Consider the following 24,417-nt stretch of genomic DNA (forward strand, 5'->3'; position numbering starts at 1 on the left):
CGTAAGTAAGTGATCATTGTAATTGTATTCTGGTGACATAAGCACGTACCTTATGAAATAAAACTTTTCCTCATGTGCAGAAGTATACTGGTATGTCCATCCTTCACTACTACTTTTAGGTGCTTTGGATGATACCACCATTCCTCACAGGCTTCTTTCTAGAGGTACAGTGTCTTCATAGAACTGTCTTTGGCAATGAATAGATGGCTAAGATTCATTTGGTCTCCAAAAGTTCGATGCTAAAAAAGGAGAAAAAACTTGTTCAACTGTTAACACCTTTGCAAAGGTCTTAAAGCAGTATTTTGTTACATTTTGAGTAGAACCAATGTATAATGATGCATTAATTATTTCCTTCTTCTGGAAAACTTTGAAAGTGCTTACATTGAAAATATTTGGAATGCTGTCTAAGAAACCTGGTGAATAAACCTCTTTTTAGTACTTACATGACATAGGCACATTACACTTTCCATTTTTCCTGTTCCATAGAGGCGCTCATGTTTACACAAAATACTTTTACAAGCAATCTGGCATTAAGTAATAGAAATTACCATGATAACTAAAAACTTCCATATTCATCTTGTTTTAATTTTTATTTTGAAAATAATTACAGAAACCTAGGTGTAGGGAAGCCCCATGCAGCTTTCACCCTTTCTTCTTCAGCGGTGATACCTTGCATAGCTATAGTACCATACCATATCAGAAGCTAGGAAATAGACATTGGTATAATGCACAGCGCTTATTCGGACCTCCCAGATTTGTAAGCACTTTTTTTATGTGCATGTATGTAAATAGTACATGTGTAGTTTCCTACAACCACCACCACGATCGAGATCTGGACTGTGGTGGCACCACAGGACTCCTCTTTCTGCACCTTTGTAGTTCTCTCCCGTCCCCCACTCCCTGACCATTCCTTCCCACTGGCAGTCACTAATCTCTTCTCCAGTTCTTTTAACTTTGATATTAAAAAAATGGTGCAAAAATGGAATCCTCCAGTATATAACCTTCTGAGATGGGCATTTTTCACTCACCAGAATTCCCCTGAGGTCCATCCAGGTTTGTTTATAACAGTAGTTTGTTCCTTTTTATTGCTCAGTGGTATTGCATGGTATGGGTGCACCCCAGTTTGTTGAACTATTCACCAGTTGAAGGACATTTGGGTTGTTCCCAGTGTTTGGTGATTAATAGAGCTGCTACGAATATTCAGGTGCAGGTTTCTGCATGAATGTTAAGTTTTCATTTCTCTGGCCTAGGAGTGCAGTTGCTGGGTTGTATGGTAAGTGCCTGTTTGGCTAAAAGAAACTGCCCAGGGGTTTTCCAGGGTGGCGGCACCATTTTATCTTTCCATGTGCCATTTGCCACCTTTCTCTCCTCTCTGTATAATATATTGTCTTTTCTAATTGCATTGCCTGTGTTTGTTGAGTTTTGAGAGTTCTTTATTCTAAATACAGTCCTTTGTTGAGTAAATGGCTCGTACATTCTTTCTCTCAGCCTGTGGCTTACATTTTCATCATCAGGGTATTTCATGGAGCCAAAGTTTTTAATGTTGATGAATTCCAGTGTATCAACCTTTCCTTCTGTGGATTGTGTTTTTTGGATCAAGTAAAACTCCTTGCCCAGCCATAGGTCTCCAAGATTTAAAGAATTCTTTTTCCTATAAGTTTATTATTTTACAGTTAAGTCCATGATCCATTTTTGAGTTGATTTTTTTGTAAGATGTGAGGTTTAGGTCATGGTTCATTACTTTGCCTGTGGGTGTCCAATCATTCTGGCCCTTGTGTTAGAAAGGCTGTAATGCCATGCGTACTCATTTTTAAAACAGACTTTCAAAAATTCCATTTCACTATTTTTATAGGCTCGAGAACTCTTCCTAAAAGCAGTAGAAGAAGAACAGAATGGAGCTCTCTATGAAGGTAAAAAAACTCAGGGTCCAGGATCATATGTCATGACACTTCTAATAACAACTCTTAGTTACTGAACAATTTTTTTTAACTAGAATATATTTGGTATGTAGACATCAGTCTCCCTATATTTAAAATTGTTTTCTACCAAATCAAAACTAAATGTTGTATTTCTCTATACCCTCTTCTCAAAAAATATTGCTGTGAACCATCATCATATTGGTCTATGTGTAGGTTTTAGTATTTATTAATTCTTCATTATATTAAGGTCTTAAAAATAACTGTTTCTCATTTTAAAATAGTGTATTCTTTAATGGGTGAAAATTACTTCAGAGGAGGGGAATATAAAAGATAGTTTCTGGAGCTTATACGTATTTAGTAGTTTACATTTTACACTAAGAAATTACCCCTCAGCTTTAATTACCTCTTTTATTTACCTCTTTTAATTACCTCTTTTATTAACCCATTAGAAATGCATAAACAAACAGAGCAGTGGGGTATTTTACTGTATTAGGTGTGTAAGTAGGCTTCCATTTTGTGATAGTAAAGCTAATAATTGGGGCATGGGAAAAATGCTTGTGCTTGAATCACTTTGAAAATGTTCTCAAAATAACATTTTCAGGATTACTGCATTTTACTCGCAAGTTTCTTCTAGTGATATTTTCACTCAGATATGAAAAGAGCCCAAATGGTGAGATCCCTCCACAGTCTTCATTAGTTTGTAAGAGTCTCATCTCCATTTAATGTACAGTAATTTACCCAGAGTAACAGAACACAGCAGAATATATTGAATTGAATAGAGTCTGTCTGTGGGAAGAAGAGCTGGTTGGCTTCTGCAGTCTCAAGTTCTGTTGTATAGCTTTCTGGGAGAGATTGCTAAATACCATAGCTCTAAACCACCTGGCCAAGAACTTACAAGAAAATAGGTTTTAAATGTTATTTAGCTAAGTAATAGGCAGCTGGACTAAAGGAAATTGGATTTGAAGATTAATTTTTTTAAAAAGTCTTTCTTCTACCTAGTAGGAAGCATTTGATTATCCTTAACTCTGCATCCTAGAAACAAAAGGTTGCTTAAAAGTGTTTTTCTTGGGTTTACAGCAATTGCATTTCCAAAGTGTGAAGAAAGACAACCACATAAGATCGCTTCTGACTACAAGGCTGAGGGAAAAGGTGGGAAGGGCTAACAGTCCTTAAGCTGCTATGATGTGTTAGCTTTAGAAAAAAGAAAGGTTATTTCTGAGTAGTAAGACTTGGAAATAAGTTTGTTCACTGAACTACTACTGCATGTAGAAAAAAGGAATTTGGCTGTTTGTAAAGAAAGTTACCAAATTAAACCACAGTTAATAGGTAATCAAAGGAAATGACAAAAAATGTGTGGTCATAGCTAATTTAGCTTTATTTCTTCTTTTAGCCATCAAGTTTTATCGTAGGGCTATGCAACTTGTACCTGATATAGAGTTCAAGATTACTTATACCCGGTCTCCAGATGGTGATGGCGTTGGAAACAGCTAGTGCGTATATAATTCGATAGACAGTAATACATAGAGTTTGTTAAAGTTAAGCGTCTTTGCCCTGTTGACTCTTAACATGGTAAGAAGATGGTGGTAATTCTGTTAAATTATATAGTCTTTAGCACAAAGACTTGTTTATAAAGTTGTAGAAATTGTTTTTAGTTAGGGAAATTTTAAGATTAAAATAAAGAAACGCACATTTTCAACAGATACAACAAAGATAAGGTGGCAAGAGTTTTTTTTTAAATAAAAGCAGTGATTATTGAAAGTAAATTAAAAGACACAGTTCACCTTCCTGAAACCTATTTTAAAAAGTCAAATTTATTAAAATATAATTAGGCCAAAGTTGACAAAATATTGATAATGGTTGAAATTGGGTGATGGGTACATGGGGTTTTATCAAACTAGTTTTTCTCCTTTTTGATATGTTTGAAGTTACACATTTTTTTTTAAATGTTTTTCATTTTATTAAGGAAATGCTGAATTATAACAAGACTTTATTATTCTCTTAAGGTATCCGGGAGGACATTGTTAAGACAATGTTTGTTTAAAAGCCCAGGTGCAGGATAGAAGCCATGTTTCTATGGATAGATGCCTCTTGCATCAAAGTCATAAAGCGGCATTGATAGTTCTACATGGACAAAGATCAAAAGATTGCAAGCCAATTATAAAAAATTGGTTTTTGGCTTAATCTATCTCCAGAAGCTCAATTTGCTGATATTAGAGAAAGGAGAGTCTCTCTACCCATGAGAGAATGTCAGGTTAGAAATGAGCAATACATAGGAAAATAGTGGTTTTAGTAATAAAATACTACCATTATGTTACGGTATTACCTCCATCATGAGGTAAAAAGAAGTTACCTTTATGGATAACATGTGCTCATTGCCAGTGTTTTTTTTTAACTGCTTGCAGTATTAACACTCAAGCTTTGGATAATAAAAATATCACAGTGAAGTTAGTCTTAACTGTCTGAACTTGGAGGCTAATGGTGTTGTTCACCAAATGAAATTTTAATAGTGTGAGGTAGTTGAAACTCAAAATGAATCGTGGGCTTTTTCTAAGCCTCTTTATACTCTGGCGGGCATTTAGACCCAGCTCTCGGCCAGTTTGATGAATAGTGCAGGTGCTGTTGAGAAAGGCTATATTAAAAACGTTAAAGAAGCATTTCTTTTCTCTCCCATCCCTTTGTACATGTCCAGATGCAGTGAAAGTTCTTGAAGGATAAAGGTGGTTTTTTCTTATCAGGTCTAATAATCCCTGAAAGTCACTCTCCTGGTTTTGTTCTTGTTTTCTGCCTTCTGTGAAGTGCTGGTAGAGCAGCGCTTGTACCCATCTAGCCTCTGCCACATGTGCCTTTCTTGTGGTATAATTAGCCCTTCTTGGTCTTCAGACCTTATTCTCATCTAAGCTGCTTTGTACATCTGATCGCTTTTAAGGTTAATTCAACAAAAATTAAAGGCAGATTTTTTTTTTTTAAACACTGAATTACCCTTGTTTAGATGATTGATAGATGATTTGTGGACCCTGCTAAATAAGATTTTTAAATTACATATTTTCCTCTCTCAAGGTAGGGTGGTAAGGCACATCTGTTAGAAAAACCCTTGGTAAGTAAGTACTGCAGATGACATCTGTATATTTGATTTTTATCCAGTTAGAATGGATTGTAGTCACATTAGTATGGAATATATTTACATAAGTTTTTAAAAATCATTTGAAATTATCTTTTTCACTAACTCAAGAAATCTCTACAGTAAAATGGACTAATTAAATCTCAACCTTTGTATCCAAAATTCTAGTTCTTCCTGGGTGAGAATGAAAATGGCTGAAGCTTTTTTCGCCAAAAAATTTGGTATGGCCCTCCTTTGTGAGGCAGAGTAAACTTTTATCAGTCAAAAAAGTAGTTAAGACAGTTTGCATTTAGATAACTTTTTCTAAAGCAGATTCGAACGTACTATCAAAAATCAGTTTCTAAACTCTGTTTGTGGAGCGAAGCACTTAATTTTTTCACCTCCCTCCTTTTTCAGCATGGAAGATAATGACGATGACAGCAAGATGGCAGACCTCTTGTCGTGCTTCCAGCAGCAGCTCACGTTCCAGGAGTCTGTGCTCAAACTGTGTCAGCCTGAGCTGGAGAGCAATCAGACTCACATATCAGGTAAGCGTACATGGCTGTTAGAACTCAGGGAGGCACACTTGTACTTTAGATTTAAATTTTCCAAGCTTACAGGGCCAGATAACTAGCCAAATAATTGCTCTAGTTTAGAGTATGTTGGGACAGCTAGTTATAATTACTGTTTGCATATATTAATAAGCTTTTCAAAATCTGAAGTAGAAAGGAGTTTGGAGTACAGTTCAAGGATGCCCTTCGTGATTCAGTGAAGATTTAAAAGGGTGTCTGAGTTACTGAAGCCTCCCAAGAAAATTAGAGGAAGACAGGTGTCATGAGGCATTTCAGCCTGAGAGAGGTTGCATTTTATTTATTTATTTTAGATTTTATCTTTTTATTTGACACAGAGAGAGGCAGTGAGAGAGAGAGAGAGAGAGCACAAGCAGAGGGAGCAGCAGGCAGGCAGGGGAGAGGGAGAAGCAGACTCCCTGCTGAGCAGGGAGCCAGACACAGGGCTTGATCCCAGGACCCTGGGACCATGACTGGAGCCGAAGGCAGCTGTTAACCAGCTGAGCCACCCAGGCGCCTCAGAGGCTGCATACTTAAAAATGAGTGTTTGGGGCACCTGGGCCACTCACTCAGTTAAGCGTCCAGACTCTTGGTTTTGGGATCGAACCTCGTGTCGGGCTCTGCGCTCAGCTTGGAGTCTGGTTGAGATTCTCTCCCTCTGCCCCTCTGGCTTGTGCTCGCACTCTGTCTCTCTCACTCAAATAAATAAAAAGATCTTAATAAAAATGACTGTTTCTTTCTTTCCATACGTTAAGTGTTGTTTAGTTTTGGGGTTTTCTAGAGAAAGACACTTGAAAATATTCAAGGAGATGAAAGTTAGTTTTAGTGTCAGCAAATGCAGTATGGATTATGTATATATACATAATTAGATATACACATATCAGAGTTTAATTTATTTTAAAATCTCTTGGTGATAAAATGATCTTTTGAAGGCAAAGGTGCTTTATAAAAGTAGCTTCTGATCTGTTCTATACTGAAGAAAAATTTGTGTCTTGACATCCGAAACTGTTATTACTGAGTCATACTGAGACTGTGATTCAAAAAAGTCCGGGAGTAGTGAAGCTGCCTGCGCCCGAGAATGAGACTGTCCAATGGCCAAGGAGGGTCGCTGGAGGGACGATGTTTTCTTTGCAGTGTTGCCGATGGAGGTCCTAATGTACATCTTCCGATGGGTGGTGTCGAGCGACTTGGACCTCAGGTCATTAGAGCAGCTGTCGCAGGTGTGCAGAGGATTCTATATCTGTGCCAGGTACTTCATCTTTAAACAACTCAGGCAGGGGTGAAGAAAGAATTACGGTCTTTTGCCAGTTTCGATAAAGAAACTTGATAGATACTCAGTAAAAACTTAGAATGGATGGTTTTGCCTAAGCTGTATTTATGTGATCTCCTCAAACCACCTAGCCCTTAAAGGCCAGAGTACAGTGGATTTCCGGGGTGCAGATGTAGTCACACATATTACTTCCATAGAGCAGTTTGCGTGCTATCCTAGCTGATTTGGAAAAAGAATTGTGCTAGGAAAATAAACTTGAGTCATCTTCACAGTAACTCTATAAATACCATTTCGTGGTAATGACTTAACTTTAGATTGCACTAGCATTTTCTTTTGGCCCATCAGAAGTTATCCTAAACTTTTTAAAATACTGCTTTGTGAAGAATAGTCATAGTTTAGTATAAAATGATTTGAGACTGGTAATCTTTCATGGATATTTTACATAAAAATATATCCTTTGTGGGCACTTGGTTGGCTCGGTTGGTTAACTTTCTGCCTTTGGCTCAGGTCACGATCCTGAGGTCCTGGGATCTAGCCCTGTTGTCAGGCTTCCTGCTCAGCAAGGGGACCTGCTTCTCCCTTTCCCTCTGCTGCTGTGCTCTCTCTCTCTTGTTTACTCTGTCTCTCAAATAAAATCTTAAAAAAAAAAAAAAATACTCAGTTTTCTACACTAATCCCATAACAAAGTCTTGTTGGTGCTACCTTAAAAATAGATCTTTAATTTGACATTTCCCCCTTGTCCAGGGACCCTTCTTGTTCTGCCCATTACAGCCGGTCTGGGTTATTATGGCAGTGGCCTGCTTCCCCTCTTACACCCCTAGAGCACCCAGAGAGCAGACCAGAGTTAGAAAGCCTAAATCATACTCAGAGCTCTTCAGTGGCATCCATGTCACTAAATAGCCTGTAAGCCCCTCACTGCCCCTCCAGTCATGCAGCCTGTGAACCTGGCTTAGTTAGCTGCAACCATGTGGTCCTCATCGAACGCACCAGACACCCTCCCCACCTAGAGCCTTGCACTTGCTATGGCTTCTGCCTAGGTACTTTCCCTGTCATTGTGCCTGAAGTAGTCTCTCCTCCCCCACCTTAGCTGTCCTTGCCTGTTTACCCTGCTTCATTTGTTTTTGCACTGAGCACACTATCTGAAACTTTTGTTTTCTTAGTATGGTTTGCTTTCCCACCAGGAAAAGAGCAGGGCCTTTGCCTTGTCTGTTTCCAGAGCCCTGGTCAGTGCCTTGCAGGTGCTCATCAAATTCTTGCAGAAGTATTTCTGCGGTTAGGGACTTAGCCTTTTTTATAAGTTGATGTTATGCTTTTATTACCTAGAGACCCTGAGATATGGCGTTTGGCCTGCTTGAAAGTTTGGGGCAGAAGCTGTATTAAGCTTGTTCCGTACACATCCTGGAGGGAGATGTTTTTAGAAAGGCCCCGTGTTCGGTTTGATGGTAAGTTGAACTCTTCAGAACTTAGGAGAAATAGTGGTCTAGCATGTTGATTTTGATAAGTACACAGTCTTAACTTTCTGTAACAGATCTAAGTACTTTAATCATACTTAAAGGAAACCACAATAAAAATAAAGCTGGAAACATGTTAGTTGATTTTAACTGTAAAAAAAAAAAAACCTAAACTAAAAAAATCTCAAAACTTTGTTTTTATAGGAGTGTATATCAGTAAAACGACATATATTCGTCAAGGGGAACAGTCTCTTGATGGTTTCTATAGAGCCTGGCACCAAGTGGAATATTACAGGTACAACTGTAGTAAACTGAGTGAGTGAAAAATTCTCTCTCTCCAAGTATTAGTTCATTAGTTGCTGGGCAGCTGTTGTTTGTGGCCTTCACACTTATCCACAAAATGACCCTCAGTATTTTTCTCCAGTTTTGTAACAGGAACTGAACTCCAAGAACCAAGAGGTTAATACAAATTATTTAATTCCTCCTAGCTTCTAAACTGAAGAATCCCTTTACATTTTAGAGCTCTTCGTTGTTTTTTGCTTTTGGTGGGATTCATTTGCCTTTTCACTTAGCTGGTGCTTTCAGCCATACTGTCCAGCAGACGTTACTAGCCTTGAGAAATAAGGAGACATGTGAAGTACTGTGTATGATCATTAGGTCATACTCTTGACCTTAATTAGTGCTTTAGGAAGAAAAAAAAAAACAGTTTTAACGGAGGTATATTTATTTTTATTCAGGAATAAAACTGAAAGTTTGACAGTTCCCTCTAAGAAAAATAACAGACTGTTTCACTTCTTTTTCTCTGGCCTCATGGGTTGCCAGTCATGTTTGTTTTAATGTTGTTTTGCCGGTTTTTTGGTCCATGGTATTTCTGATTTGATTTCACAGCAGTGAACAGGTTTAGGTGCCAGGAAACAAGGACATATTTTATACTGTGTGTGTGTGTGTGGTGTTTTTTGGTGTTCTTTTTCTTTTTACACAGGTACATAAGATTCTTCCCTGATGGCCTTGTGATGGTGTTGACAACCCCCGAGGAGCCCCAGTCCATTGTTCCTCGCTTAAGAACTAGGAATACTAGGTAGTATTTTTCTGTAGTTGTCTGTCCAGTTCACATTTTCTGTGGTTACTTGCAGGTTAATGTAATCCAGTGCTTCCTTAACTTAGTACTGGCTGATGAAAACAGCACTCTGCAGGGGCCCTTAGGAAAAACACTGGTGCCTGGGGCTCTCTGCCTAGGGAGTGTGCTTCAGTAGGTCTTAGAACCCTTGCAAACTAGGTTTACTCACATCCTAGCTGATTCTTCTCGGGCAAGTTGAGTAACCGCTATTAGAACACATTACTTCCTAAATTATTTAAATACATGTAACAACTGATTAATAGACTTGGACTTAAATTGTACTTTTTAATTTTTAGAACTGATGCAATTCTATTGGGTCATTATCGCTTATCACAAGATGCAGACAATCAGACCAAAGTATTTGCTGTGATAACCAAGAAAAAAGAAGAGGTGAGTATGTGATTGGAATTAAAGGTTCTCTGTTTATTTCAGTACTCCACTTACTCAAACATTCTTGATTAGAAAGTATAAGAAAATACTGTTTCATAATGTATACTGTTACACAAAATGTATGTTGACTTAAAACATCTCTCTGAAGAGAGCTGGAGGGTTTTCTGAAATGTAGGGGGTGGTTTAATTGGATCAGCTTGTTTTTCTCTAAGTGATTTCTTTTTCTGGTCTAGGTTTTTTACATTAGAAAATGTAAAGCCAAAATGTGCTACGAAATAACTAGTAAAATTATACCTGAATATGTTTTTTAGCTATCCCTATTTTGAATCATAAGGGATTTCCTTTCTAAGCTAGTTTATATAGATAATTTTTTCTCAAGGATGTTCTTAGAGAATTTCAATTTCTACTGGAAATAAGCTAAAGTAAGATAATTTCCTTCTTCCTGTTCTTACAAAAGGAAAAAAAAATGCCAAGCAAATTATTACATTCCAGAATATTTTTAACTCTAACACATTGAGGGCCTAATTTTTTTTTTCACAACTTTTCTTGTGTTTTTCAATCCTGGTTTTAAAAATGGGTATGAAAGGAGTCAGTTGTGATGTAGTTGGAATAAATACTTGCCCAGTGCTTTTTTTTTTTTTTTTTTTTAAAGATTTGATTTATTTATTTGACAGAGAGAGTTCACAAGTAGGCAGAGAAAGAGGGGGAAGCAGGCTCCCTTCTGAGCAGAGCAATGCAGGGTTCGATTCCAGGACCCTGAGATCATGACCTGAGCTGAAGGCAGAGGCTTAACCCACTGAGCCACCCAGGCGCCCCTTGCCTAATACTTTCATAATTAATATGGTTTTCAGATGTTTTCCTTGTATCAGATCCTCCTCTCTTCCCTGGCATCATGTGTTAGTTAGGGCAGGGTTTCATTGGAGTCCCTTCACCTTGTGGCCGCTGGTGGCTGGCTTCTCTGCCTGCCTCAGGTAGGCTCTGGGGATCTGGGGCAGCTGTCTAAGGGGCAGAGGTAGCTGCTGTGGCTGTGGCTGTGGCTTTGGCCATGAGTTTCCTGAGGGCAGAACTGGGGAGTTGTGAGGCTCTTGTTTAGGTTTTACCTTATAAAAGGGTATAGGAACTCCTATGTTGAGTACCAGTTATCTCTTCAGAATATGGTAACAGTGAAACCATGGATAGTGTTGGCATTCTTGTGTTGTTAGCACCAGTATTTGCAAAAGCATGATTCTAATGAACCTTGTCCACATCTGTTTCTTCATTGACTTTTACTGTTATTGCAAAAGGTAAGTTTCTGCTCCATGCCGCTTCTGCATCTTTCACCAATTTATCACTTTGCCTCTTTAAAAATTCCCATATTTTCAGTAGAAGGAAATACTAGGCTTACATGGAAAAGAGAAGTTTTCATTTCCAACTCTGCAACTGCTGTGTAATTTTGGTTAACTTGTTTGACCTCCTGGGGTCTTCATTCTTTTTTTTTTTTTTTTTTAAGATTTTATTTATTTATTTGACAGAGGGAGATCACAGGTAGGCAGAGAGGCAGGCAGAGAGAGAGCGAGAGGAGGAAGCAGTTTCCCCGCTGAGCAGAGAGCCCTATGTGGGACTCGATTGGGGTCTTCATTCTTTTAGCCATTAAACAGCACTGTACAGTCATACTTAACACTTGGGGTGGTTGTGTTGAGTAACTGAGCCGATGAAGGAGAGAAAACCTTGTTTTTAGAGTGCTTACCATTTTTCAGGGCACTCATCTACCTTCTCATTTGATACCCAAGACACCCCCCCCCCCCGTGTGCAGAGAAGATGTTACTTTTACTTTACCTTTGCATGATAGGTGCCTGTCATAGTTTTATGTATCACTGAGGGGAGTTCATGATAGCTCACACACTTTTTCTTTTATAGAAACCACTTGACTACAAATACAGATATTTCCGTCGCGTCCCCGTACAAGAAGCAGATCAGAGTTTTCATGTGGGGCTCCAGCTGTGTTCCAGTGGCCACCAGAGGTTCAACAAACTCATCTGGATCCATCATTCTTGTCACGTCACGTACAGGTAGGTGAATGTAGTACAGATGCCAAAGCTGCACAATAAATGTGTACTTCATATCAGGCTCAGCAAACTCTCTGATTTGAAAGCCCTCAGGGTTAACGTTCTGTTATGAAACCACTTTACGTTCCGTGACGTTACATTAGAGTATTACAGGGCCCTTGTAGACGCCTCCAGAGTTTGCTGTGCTCTAGGTAGAGAGCTGTCAGTGTGATAGTGGCACCACAGAGAGTCCCTGGCCAGTAACTGTCTTTTCTAGAGGAGTCTTTCAGGCACGCAGAAGAGTGGAGCAGGAGGTGGTGCTCTCCCCAGTGGCCATGGGAATAGGCATGGAAACAGGTGCCACGACTTTGGAATTAGAATGGTACTGTCACCTTTATGCTGTCCATGTGTTATCCTCATTGACTTACTCAAGGCACTTTTAAAACCTCAAATCTTTTTTCTTCTCCAGTGCTTCACTCTTACCATTTTTTTAAAAACTTTTATTTCCATTTGGTTTACCCTCTGGGATTATACACTGATTTTAATAAAATTGTAGCAAGGAAGGTATGTCTTCTAAAAGGATGTCACGTATTCCAAAGCCAAATCTATTAGGTGTTTCCTATTTAAAGCTTTTTGTGTTCAGATTTACCTGTAAGGAGTAATTAATTAATGTGCGTGAGAAAGTATGGAAGTAAGTGAACCATCAACTTGTGTGGATAGTGAGGTTTGCTGTTGTCAGGTTTGAAAGAATATTGGCGTGTGATTGATGGCTCTTGCTTCCAAAATGGAATCCAGAATTCTTGGAGACAAATTTTGAGGTCACCTTCTATTAATCTACTTCACAACCTTAGCCACAGGGTTGAAAACTTTCTGTGGCTTATTTCCATGCTTTCCCCACTAATATGAAAGGTCCTGAGAACTGAGAAAGCATTTTTTTTTTCCATTCTTACCTAGCAGTCATATATCTCCTTTTTGTTCCTCTCAGTAAACCATGCAGTGGAATGTTCTGTTTTCTTCTCATAGAAAGAAATCAAACCCAGCAGAGTACCAAATAAATAGAAAGCATCATGTTTTAGGAGAAAGAAGGACATTTTTATAGGTGTCATTTGTAACTGCTAATGCTCACATTGACTTCCTTACTCTATGTATAAAGTTACTTGAATTTTCTTCCTTTTTATTTATCTCTTTGGGGGACAAAAATGAAAGGCTGTAGTAGTATTACTTACTATCTGCTTCCTCTCCCACTGGGATGATGCTGTTGATCATGCAAATATTAAGTCACTAAATTCTATTTTAGGATTATAATTCTTCTTAAATTACATTTTAACAAGATTCTTAAAATGTCTGTAGCGTTTTACTTATTAGCATTCCTAAGGAATCTTTTCAAAGGATGTAATCAAAAATATCACATTTTTTAAAAAAGATTTTATTTGAGAGAGGGGTGGAGAGCAGAGGTGGGCAGAGGGAGAGGGACAAGCAGAATCCCCTCTGAGCAGCTTAATTACCAAACAATGAAAACAACATAAATCTCCAGCAGAAGGGGAATTACTGGGATACGTTGGTGGCAGAGTTGGTTAAGCATCTGCCTACAGCTCAGGTCATGATCCTGGGATTGAGCCCCGCATCAGGCTCCTCATTCAGCGGGGAGTCTGCTTCTCTTTCTCCCTCTGCCCCTCCTCCTGCTTGTGCTCAGTCTCTTCAAATAAAATCTTTTTTAAAAAGGAGGGAATTATTAGGGAAATTGTGGTACAGGCAGACAGTGAAGATTTATTTAATTGTTATTAAATAAATTATTATTAAATTACTATTAAATACTTCTCAAGAGTAATTATGTAGGAAAATGCATCTGTCAGAATGCTAAATGAAAAGCAGGATTACTGATAGTAATATGTTACTGATAGTAAACACAGATACCCACCTCCTGGCTCAGCGAAGAGATAATCAAGAACAACTTTGGCTAGAGAGTCCAGGGGTCTTTGTGGTGCACAGCAGATTTTGCAGTAATTTTGAAAATTGGTCAGAGCCTCATTTATATGTATCCCTAACTAAGGAAATTGGGACCTCTGAAAAGGAGGGGGTATGAATCGTAAGTGTTTCCTTTTTAATTCAGCAACATAAATTTAGGAGATTCTACCAATGATGATCGGTTAATTTTGCTTGTGAAAAGTTAGAAGCACAGTTAGATTATCTCCTAGCCTGAAATAAAAGATTGTTTTAAATTCCAGAGGTTATTCTCCTCCCATGCAGTGGCCTGGAAGATACAGATGAGGGTGTTTTCTTTCCAGGCCAATGCCAGAGTGAAGGAGAGGGAAAGAGAAAGGGTTTACATTTAGTCAGCGTATGAAGTCCATCTGTCATCCGGGGTGGAAGAAGATTGCCTCGAAGTTCGCTACTTCGGCTTGTCCCTTTGATGTGTGGAGGTCTCTAGCATCTGTACAGGACCAGGTGTCGACTGGAGCCTTTTCTGTGTGATGTGTACCGAGGGCTTCAGTGTCAGTGGTCAGGAGCACCTGGAAAGGTCCTTTTCCAGTGGGGCTGGAGGGTGGTTTTCCCCTGGCAGTGTTTATACAGTCCCCAAACTCTAGGCTATGATCAACAGGTTTCTTTGAATTGGGATCCAGGAAAGCTTCTTGAATCTATGGATGACAGGCTTGAGCATAAGACATTAGAGTCTTAGAGTAGCTGGTCACACGAGCATGAGACGCCAAGGGATCAGAACGTTGTGTATTGATAGAATTCCAAGAAGCCTGTAAGGTTTTCGTTGAGGCTCATGTGATTTGGAAATATAACCCCAAGTGGGAAACACAGTTTTAAGTCTTTTTTTGTTGTTGTTGGTTTTTCCTATGAGGACATCAGTCTTATAGTAGGGGAAATCTCAACCCATCTAGAAGACATACATAAAAGAATAAGAAGCTAGGAGAGCCTGGGTGGCTCAGTCGGTTAAGCCACTGCTTTCAGGTCAGGTCACGATCCCAAGGTGCTGGGATTGAGTTCCGCATCGGGCTCTTTGTTTAGTGGGGAGCCTGCTTCTCTTTCTGCCTCTGCCTGCAGCTCTGCCTGCTTGTGCACTCTCTCTTCTCTCTGACAAATAAATAAATAAAATCTTTAAAAAAAAAAAAAAAAAAGAATAAGAACCTATTGATCACCCATCCATACTAAGTGGCAGTTGAATGAGGTTCAGCTGCAAGCGTTCAAAGGATCCAGAGGGCAGACGTTGGAGGCCTCTGGGAACAAAATTAGGTTATGGGGTTGGGGCATGGTGAGTGGTGGTGACCAAGCAGGTCAGACATTAATGGTGGAGTGTTTTTGTATTTTCACAAAAGTCTATCAATGTCTGCTTATAATTTGAGTCTTTGTCAGTGTGCTATGATGGGTGAAGGAATACACAAATTAAAATGTAAGATTTGTCAGAGAGCAAGGAAGAACCGGGCCATCCTGGGTTTCCGTGTGTGTTTAATTTGCAGTCAGTGCTCACTCATTTCACTGTCTTTGGTTCAGAAGCAGGCTGTTGTCAAGTCTGCTGATGGGGGGCCATGTTTGTGGACGCAGGGTGGACTTTAGCCACTTGTGCCACAGAGAAGGCTTAGTATTCACTTAACAGCAAATAAGCCTCATTAGTTTAACAGGTCCTTTGAAAGTTTGTCAGAATTTTTTAAAAAGGTTTTAAAGCACTTGCCTTAAAAGTAGGATTATAGATTACAGTTTCAAAACAGTCTTACCAAAAGCAGACCAAAGTTCAAGAAAACTTTGTTTTAACAGAGAAAACTAAATTCTAATTTTTTACCATCTTTCTTTTTATTGAAACTCATTTTTTAAAAATATATTTTAATCTTACCCTGTCTGACCACACGTTAAATTCCTTTTTAAAGATTTGTTTCCACAAACCTTTTACAACCTCTTTTCTACATCCCGATTTTGTCTTTTTTTTTTTCCTTTAACAACCAGCTTTATTTTAGGACAAACTTATTTTCTTTATCCTTAGTGGAAAAGTATATCCCTTTTTTTCATACTTTATTTTATGAAAAACATATCCTGCTTTCCTGGCATACAAAGATATTAGAATTCTCAACCTTTAAAAACCTTAATTTCTAGGGGCGCTTGGGTGGCTCAGTGGGTTAAAGCCTCTGCCTTCGGCTCAGGTCATGATCCCAGGGTCCTGGGTCTCTGCTCAGCAGGGAGCCTGCTTCCCTTCCTCTCTCTCTGCCTGCCTCTCTGCCTATTTGTAATCTCTGTCTGTCAAATAAATAAAATCTTTAAAAAAAAAAAAAACAAAACCCTTAATTTCTTTTTTTTTTTTTAATTTATGCTCCTCCATATCTTTTTTTTTTTTTTTTTTAAAGATTTTATTTATTTATTTGACAGAGAGAGATCACAAGCAGGCAGAGAGACAGGTAGAGAGAGAGGAGGAAGCAGGCTCCCTGCTGAGCAGAGAGCCCGATGTGGGGCTCGATCCCAGGATCCTGGGATCATGACCTGAGCCGAAGGCAGAGGCTTTAACCCACTGAGCCACCCAGGCACCCCAAACCCTTAATTTCTAATGAAAGCTAAGAAATGAGCAATTTTGAACTGTTAAACTAGCGTTTTTTAAAAATTCACTTACTTAGGAATACATTTTAAAATTCTTGAAGCACGCACTGTTTTATATGTTTCAGTGTAGCATTAGCATTTTTAAATCTTTTAGTTTCTCTGTAGTATGAAGCCAAAAGTAGATAAACCTATGTTTATTAATGTTTTAGTACTTTATCTTATTTGGAAATGATTTAGATATTTAATGCATTTAATTTAATTCATCATTTAACCTAACTCAGTTTAAGGTTTTAGGCTATTAAAAAAAGTTTGGGAAAACTAAGTAGACATATATTGGCAAAAAATCTCATTTATAAACTTTTGTCTTGCTTAGCTTTATTTGTCCTGAATTATGTTTAGATTACTACAAACACTTTGTCTAAAGCGTTAGACAAAGTCAGCCATTCTCCTAAGCTATTATGTTTTGTGTGTATACATCTTAGAGAACGTGAATTTATATAGCTAGTAAACTCAGGTAGAATAAGTTTAATATTTAATGTTGATAACTAAAACCATGTCTTTTAATTAAATCATCAGCCATAATCTAGCTTTTATATCATATGTTTTCCTGGATCACATGCACTTAACCATTTGGGTTAATCTCTGACTTTATGATTTTCAGAATGCCCATCCAATACAGGCACTTGCCTTCAAACCCGCTAAATAGAGCTTTTACAAATTCATTTTAGCAATACCATAAGTGGAAAGTACCACATAACTAACACACATGTAAACAGGTTGGATCAGAGACCTTATTGCTGGTTTTGAAAATCCTGCCCTAAAATAAATGCAGGATTTATCAAAGTCGATGTGAGTTTGTTTTCCTGGTAGGTTGAATGTGTTGAGGTTACCTGGCCACGTGGGTAAAGATTTTCTTTATATACATCAAGTTCCAAATGACTTTGCCCATTTTGTTTTTTCTTGATAAGAATCATCTCCTTAAAATACAAAACTTAAAGAGATGGACTAAGGAATTCTTGGAGAAGACCAGGTAGAACATTGAACATTTAGATTTAAAAAGCACAGGAAAAAATGCAGGCTCCTTCTATAAGAAATTTGGTTTCCAAAGGCCAGTAATGTACAAGCTGTCTGAGGTGAGCAGGGGACATTTTGGGATTGGTAAAGGAATAGGGGAATTTTCGGTTGCCTGGAGGGCTACACTGCTGGTTTGTAAAGATGTGTTAACACAAGGACGACTGCTTTCAATTCAGTCCAGAGAACTGGTGTGTCGAACTTACATGGCATCAGAGCTTGCTGCAGTTGTCCAACTGTAGTATCCTCAGTTTGCTTTTTTCCCCTCTGGGTACATCGTTGTAACTTTACGTATTTTTGGCAGTATTGAATAGATTCTGTTGGGTAAAAAAGATGGATCAGCAAGGAGGGTACAGAGGATATCAACTTTCCTAGAAAATCTAAAATCTAGAGTCACTCACAATGATGGCCAAAAGACAGAACCAACAACCTGCCTGTCCCAAGCAGGCAGAAAGCCAAGCCCAGTTGTGCAAAACCAGATAAACAGGAAAGACAGTAGCTGTCCCTGGGAGAGAAGGGATCACTAACCAGTGGGCCTGGATTTAGAAGGGAAGGACAGTGTGATTTTATTTTCTGTTTGACTTGGCAGGCAGAGATTTGGAACAGCAGACTCTGGTAAGAATTTTCACCTTTTGCTGGCTTCTGCCAGTTTGTCCAGGATCCCCTCGGCACGATCTGGTATCTCCTGGTCTCCCCTTGACTGGTCTAAGGAATGATGTAGCAGTTATCAGAAAATCCCTCAGCTTTGTCAGCTCTGGCAGGGGCTCATATGAGGGCCCTGTTTAGAAGGCAGATAACAGGATGTCTGTAAGGCCCTTAACTTGGCAGAATTTTGTTGATGTTTATGTAGTCTTTTAAAATTCAGATGAGAACGAGTACTCAGTCTTACAGTCTTGTTATAGGTACCTACGTTTTTCTCTTTTTAATTTTTAACTTTTTTGCAATAAAACCTTTCAGTGAAACTGTTTTTGGAATTTTGAAACCTTTTGGAGGTGTCTGCATGCCACATGAAATGGGTATCCCATTCTGTTCAATTGAGAACCTGTGCTTTCAGGTCTCATTCTTAAATGATCTTACCTAATTGGAACCTTCCACGTAACAGCCATTGTACTTCTAGGTCATGATCTTCTGAGGGCTCCAGCAGGACGCTAGTCACAGAGTCAACCCACATCAGTCTATTTTGGGACCTTGTGGTTACCAAGCCGAGTTCCTCAGGACACAAAACAAGCTTAGGAAGATTTTGTCATTTTTGCTAGATACCTGAAACTTCTGGGACTGTAGTTCTTAGACATGAAATAAGCAGGTGTGCCAGAGGGTGGCATACTTGACCCTTCAGAATTTAGGGACCCTCTGAGCTAAACGATAACCTGAAAGGGATGTGCTGTGGGACTGGGGGTGGTGCGTGTTTCGCAGGGTACCTCGTGCCTGGAAGTTTCTGGAGATCGGTAGCTGACTTAGTGCCAGGCTAACCTGTTTCACGATCAACTTACCTATCCCAGCAGTCTTCTTGAGGTTTTGAGCACTTGTAACAGGCCTTAAATGCTTGACCCATCCCCACCAATTCTTGCGGCTTTTTGGTCTCCAAGATCCCCACTAGCGATAGGCTGTACAAGCCATCCTGCCTTGTAAAGGGACACCACGTAGCTGGGGAGCCTGAGTGTCAGCAGTGATGACAAAGAACCCATAACCGAGAGGAACTTACCCATGGCCCTCAGAATGGTGAGAAAGAGTGAACTCCAAAGGTTCACAGGTTCCACGCCTATGTTTTCTCATCCCCAGGCGCTGCCGCAAGTTCACTTTGGATCCTGTTGCTGCCACCAAATCTGTTAAATGACAAAAATTCAACCAAGTAAATTTTAATTGTCTTATTGGCTTTATTCAACAAGTCCTGAATTGGGCAGCATCCCATCTAAAGGGTACAGAGGGGAGCTCAGAGGAGTCGCACAAACTTGGAAGGTTTTTATAAAAGGAGGGTAGGGGCAGGAAGGATTGTTTCAGGCTGTGCTGCTTTCCCTCAGAGGGAAGAGCAGGGAGTCGTACCATGCAGGCTACCTCATCTTCCTTCGCGGGGTGGAGAGGGCCCATGTGGCAGCCACATGGATGCCCATCAGAAGATTCCCGACTGATTTGAGAATGCATTTAGATTAGGTATTGGGCCCTGGTTTGGGAACTGGGTCTAAGTGACACAATTTTAGGCCTGCAGTTTTCTCTTATCATGCTGCTATCATTTTTAGTTTACTGAGATGAAATAAAAATAAAAAAGACTAAAGCGCCAGATAAGTTCTCCCCTATAAATATGTAAGGATTTTAAATAAGTTGAAATTTCCTTGTAACTGGTAATTTTGTGCTTTCTTTCCAGATCAACTGGTGAGACTGCAGTTACTGCTTTTGAGATTGACAAGATGTACACCCCCTTGTTCTTCGCCAGAGTGAGGAGCTACACTGCTTTTTCAGAGAGGCCTCTGTAGGGCCTCACATCCAGTCCTCGTCACTGTTGCATGAATAAAAGTATATAGAGCAAAAGAGCACCTAAGTTATAAATGTACATATATATATATATATGGAATTGGAACTTATTTTACATTGTTAGAGTTCTTTTAAGAAGAGTATAAATTGATTATTTTTTTTATTTAAAAGGGATAGTTGATACTTGGGGTATTTTGTTTCGAAATTAAGAAATTGAGATTACAGGTTGTTCAGGCACATTTATGTTGTGAAAAATCTTCAGATGAGCTTTAAATCATGTCCTTTTTCAAGAGGATTTCGGAGCAGAATTCTGTCCCACAAGTCTCCTTCCGCCTGACCGTCCTGGTATTTAATTGCTTCAGGGGAGGGCTCCCCTGGGTCAGCATTTTTCTCAAGCATGACATAGTGTCTTTGCATTAAAGGCTCAAAATGTGAAAACTTGTTCTGAATTTGTTTGAGACTGTTTGACCAATAAAAATAATAAACATTTCTTTCAACAAAATGCCTTTGGATGGCCTTCCTTACACATCAGAGTCAAAAACAGCCCTGTGGTAGCCAGCAAAAGCTTAAGAACCTGCCTCTTTTCTATCCATGGTCTCTGTAGCTGCAGACTGTAGATCTCCACACCCCAGCTGAGAGCCCTTCAACAAACTCAGTTGGGCATCTCTGTTCCTCAAAGAACACAGCAGACGATCACGTCAACCCAGTCCCCACTATATCCAGATTTCAAACAGAGAGAGCGCCAGCCCCTGAGTGTGCTGTGTTGCCTCCCTAGTGACGATGCCACTGCTGTGTGGTCTCAGAGTTGGCGCCAGGCAGCCCTCTCCCAGAGTCAGCTCTCTTCTGGGTGATTCAAACACAGCTAGAGTCAAAGACGGACACACTTACAGAAATCAGCAGCTGTAGCCACAGCTGCTTTCAAGTTCCTGTGGACATTAAAAGATGCCTCCTGGGGCACCTGGGTGGCTCAGTGGATTAAAGCCTCTGCTTTCGGCTCAGGTCATGATCCCAGGGTCCTGGGATCGAGCCCCTCATCAGGCTCTCTGCTCAGCAGGGAGCCTGCTTCCTCCTCTTTCTGCCTGCCTCTCTGCCTACTTGTGATCTCTGTCTGTCAAATAAATTAAAAATAAAAAAATAAGATACCTCCTAAGTTCCTGCAATTCGATATGGGAAAGGTCTTTTAAAAAACTAATGCATGTTATGTTTAAGGTGAAAACCAAACATCCCAGAGTATGTTTGAAAAGAAGAGACTCCTACTTCAACTGGCTTTTTGTAGTCATCTGAGAAATGGTGTTTCCCTCAAGTTAGGTTTTTTGCTTTCCTCCCTGTTTTTAAGGTAAGGCGGCTCTTCATGTGACCAGCAGTTTTGATAATGCAAGTTAAAAGGACTTTTGATTAGGATCTTGTCAAATACAGCTAGAAAAGAATTTCCTACGGAGAATGGGAATTGAAGATCTTGTTTGGCCACCATGCCTGGATTAGTCAAGACCTTCCGCAGACAGCCAGTGGGTACCAAGTTCAAAGCTTTTCTTGTGCCCGCTAAAGCAACTCTTCTATCTTTAGCGTGAAGCTGAAAACAGTATTTTTTAAACTGTTTTCTGTACAGATTTTTAAATTTTATTTTTAAATATTAATTTTAGAGTGCAGGGGAAAGGGTCAGAGGTCAGAGGAGAGAGAAAATCAAGCTGACTCAGAGCTGAGTACAGACCTTGATGGGGGGGGGGGGGGTCTCTATCTCATGACCCTGATCATGGCCTGAGCCGAAACCAAGTCAGACACCTAACTGACTGAACCATGCAGGTGCCTGCCCAGCACATTCAGACTTTTTTTTTTTTTTTTTTTAAGATTTTATTTATTTATTTATTTGACAGATCACAAGTAGGCAGAGAGGCAGGCAGAGAGAGAGGGAAGCAGACTCCCTGCGGGGCAGAGAGCCTGATGTGGGGCTTGATCCCAGGACCCTGGGATCATGACCTGAGCCAAAGGTAGAGGCTTTAACCCACTAAGCCACCCAGGTGCCCCCAGACTGTTAAAACAAAAGCAATATACATTTATTTTGAGAATATTAGAATATACAGAAAATCAAAAAATACCCAAAGACACACCCAAAGATAACTAACCAGAAGGAATTTTTGCCGTGTAGCCTTTTTCTACTGTTCTTTGCAAATCCTGCCACAGAAGCCTTTCAACTTCAGGAATGTCCTTCCTTTGCTCTATTTGGACATTACAGAAGCCAGCAAGTACCAGGGGAAGCTGACAGAGCAGTAGGTACAGTCGCTCCTAAAAAATCCATAAAACATTTTTGAGAATGTGCATTTCAGCTCCTGCCTGAACTGTTCAGCTATCCTCATGGGGACTCTGGCCTAAGCACTAACCCTGGAGTCGGCTTTCTTGCTGCTGCATTTCCTCCACAAACCCCCTTCTCACACCTTGGTGGAGGGCAAGGTAGGAGGGCTCAGGGCTGTTGGGGGCTCTCCCCCCTGAGACTAGACAGATACTGGTGGCAACCAGCACTAATGCTCCACCTACTTTGCCAGCACCCCGTGTGCTTTCCCCGCCCCCCACCCATTACCCTGCCTGCCAAAAGGGACTCCTGTCATGGGGAGAGGGAAACAACTGAATCTGCCAATGTGCCCCCAGTTCCAGAGGCAGAGCCTCTTAGCTGACTGTGCAGGGAGCAAGCCCACTGCTTGGTGCTCTGGTAACTGCAGCAGCAAGATTAATCTGGTCTGACTGCCGGCTCTGCCCATCAGTGTGAGCCTCTATGGAACACAGGGAGAAAGTGCTGCCCTTTGTAGGGCCCACAGCTACAGCAGAAAGGCTGATTTACACACCTCATCTGACTGCCGATCCCATCCACCTATAAGCCCCAAACTGGTATCACGCCCCTCAATGGCGCAGGGTCCAAACCCAGTGCCGTGTGCCCACAGCAGGCACAGCAAGTCATTGCTGCTGACTAGGGGAAGGCAAACACAGCTCAGCCACACAGTAGAGCACATGCAGGCTTCACAGGGATACTCCTGGAGCAGCTGATTCTGGTGCCCAGGGGGCACTGCATTCCAGGATACCACAGGACACAAGGCCGGTACTTTCAAGACCAGGGACATAGCTGACCTCCCTATTCCACAGAAACAAACACAGAGACTAAGACAAAGTGAAGACACAGAGGAATATGTTCCAAAAGAAAGCATAGAAAAATCACAGCAAAATGAAACAGAGAAGCACTATGCCTGATTTAAAAAAAAAAAAAAAAATTCAAAGTAAGGTAACACCTGGGTGGCTCAGCCATTTAACCATCTGCCTTCGATTCAGGTCAGGATCTCTGGTCCTGGGCTTGAGCCCCGCTTTGGGCTTCCTGCTCAACAGGAAATCTGTTCTCTCTCTCTCTCTCTCTCCCCGCCCTTTGCCGCCCCCCACCACTCATTCTCTCTCTCTCAAAAAAACCTAAAAAAAAAAAAAATCAAAGTAATGGTCAAAAAGATACTCACTAGACTTGAGAAAAGAGTGGATAGGGGCACATAGGTGGCTCAGTTGGTTAAGCATTCGACTCTTGATCTCAGCCCAGGTCTTGATCTCAAGGTGCTGAGTTGGGCTCCATGCCAGGCCTGGAGTTTATTTAAAAAGAAAGAGTAGATAAACTCATTAAGAACTTAATGAGATAGGAAATATAAAAAAGAACAAGAGGTAAGGAATTCAATACCAAAATAGAAATGATACTGAAGGGAAAGAGCAGCAGATTAGAAGATGCAGAATAACAGACCAGTGATCCAGAAGGCAGTAAGGAAAGCAACCAAGCCAAACAGAAAAAAAAAAAAGAAAAGAAAAAAAAATGAGAATAGGTTAAGGGAACTCACCAACGGCATCAACCCTAATAACATTTGCATTATAGGGATCCCAGAAGAAGAAAAAAGAGAGAAAGGGGGCAGGAAATTTACTTGAAGAGGGGCTCCTGGGTGGCTCAGTTGGCTAAGCGTCTGCCTTTGACTTGGGTCATGATCCTGGAGTCCTGGGATTGAGCCCTGCGTCGGGTTCCCTGCTCGCCTTCTCTCTCTGCTCATCCCCATCGCTTGTGCTCTCTCTCTCAAAAAAACAAAAACTTCAGCAAATTTACTTGAAGAAATAATAACTGAATACCTCCCTAAATGTGGGGAAGGAAACAGACATCCAGGTCTAGGAAGTGCAGAGAGCCCCTTACAAGATGAACCCAGGAGTTCCACACCAAGACACATAATAATTTAAGTGGCAAAAAGTAATGATAAAGAATTTCAAAAGCAACAAGAAAAGAAAAAAGTTATACAAGAGAAACCCCATAAAGCTATCAGCTTTTTTTTTTTTTTTCCCCCTCAGCAGACACTTTTAATGTATCATGCCAATCCCTTCTGGCCTACAAAATGCTGAAATGGAAAAAGGCTATAACCAAGAATACTCTATCCAGCAGGTCATTACTTAGAACAGGAGTGATAAAGAACTTCCCAAACAGAAGTTAAAGGAATACATCATCACTAAAACATCCTGA

General features: G+C 40.2%; 1 protein-coding gene and 1 long non-coding RNA gene across 3 annotated transcripts in view; one reads left to right on the forward strand and one right to left on the reverse strand.

Moving 5' to 3' along the window:
- The window catches only part of FBXO9 (F-box protein 9), a 39,987-nt gene extending 19,584 nt beyond the window's left edge, over positions 1 to 20,403 (forward strand). For both annotated transcript variants that reach the window (XM_032340263.1, XM_032340264.1), the window contains 10 exons: positions 1,853 to 1,910; positions 3,310 to 3,409; positions 5,434 to 5,564; positions 6,720 to 6,834; positions 8,179 to 8,297; positions 8,511 to 8,601; positions 9,289 to 9,384; positions 9,720 to 9,813; positions 11,710 to 11,861; positions 19,795 to 20,403. In XM_032340263.1, coding sequence (XP_032196154.1) covers positions 1,853 to 1,910; positions 3,310 to 3,409; positions 5,434 to 5,564; positions 6,720 to 6,834; positions 8,179 to 8,297; positions 8,511 to 8,601; positions 9,289 to 9,384; positions 9,720 to 9,813; positions 11,710 to 11,861; positions 19,795 to 19,903 — 1,065 coding nt within the window. In that variant the 3' untranslated portion in view covers positions 19,904 to 20,403. The remainder of the gene's footprint in view (positions 1 to 1,852; positions 1,911 to 3,309; positions 3,410 to 5,433; positions 5,565 to 6,719; positions 6,835 to 8,178; positions 8,298 to 8,510; positions 8,602 to 9,288; positions 9,385 to 9,719; positions 9,814 to 11,709; positions 11,862 to 19,794) is intronic.
- LOC116588762 lies at positions 46 to 23,410 on the reverse strand. The gene is made up of 3 exons (XR_004285066.1): positions 23,390 to 23,410; positions 17,642 to 17,752; positions 46 to 239 (listed from the first exon to the last, which is right to left on the reverse strand). It is a non-coding gene; the product is annotated as an uncharacterized LOC116588762 (long non-coding RNA).
- Positions 23,411 to 24,417: the final 1,007 nt, after the last annotated feature.

The sequence above is a fragment of the Mustela erminea genome, chromosome 4 (genome assembly GCF_009829155.1).
Source record: "Mustela erminea isolate mMusErm1 chromosome 4, mMusErm1.Pri, whole genome shotgun sequence".
In the NCBI taxonomy this organism is placed as follows: Eukaryota; Metazoa; Chordata; class Mammalia; order Carnivora; family Mustelidae; genus Mustela; species Mustela erminea.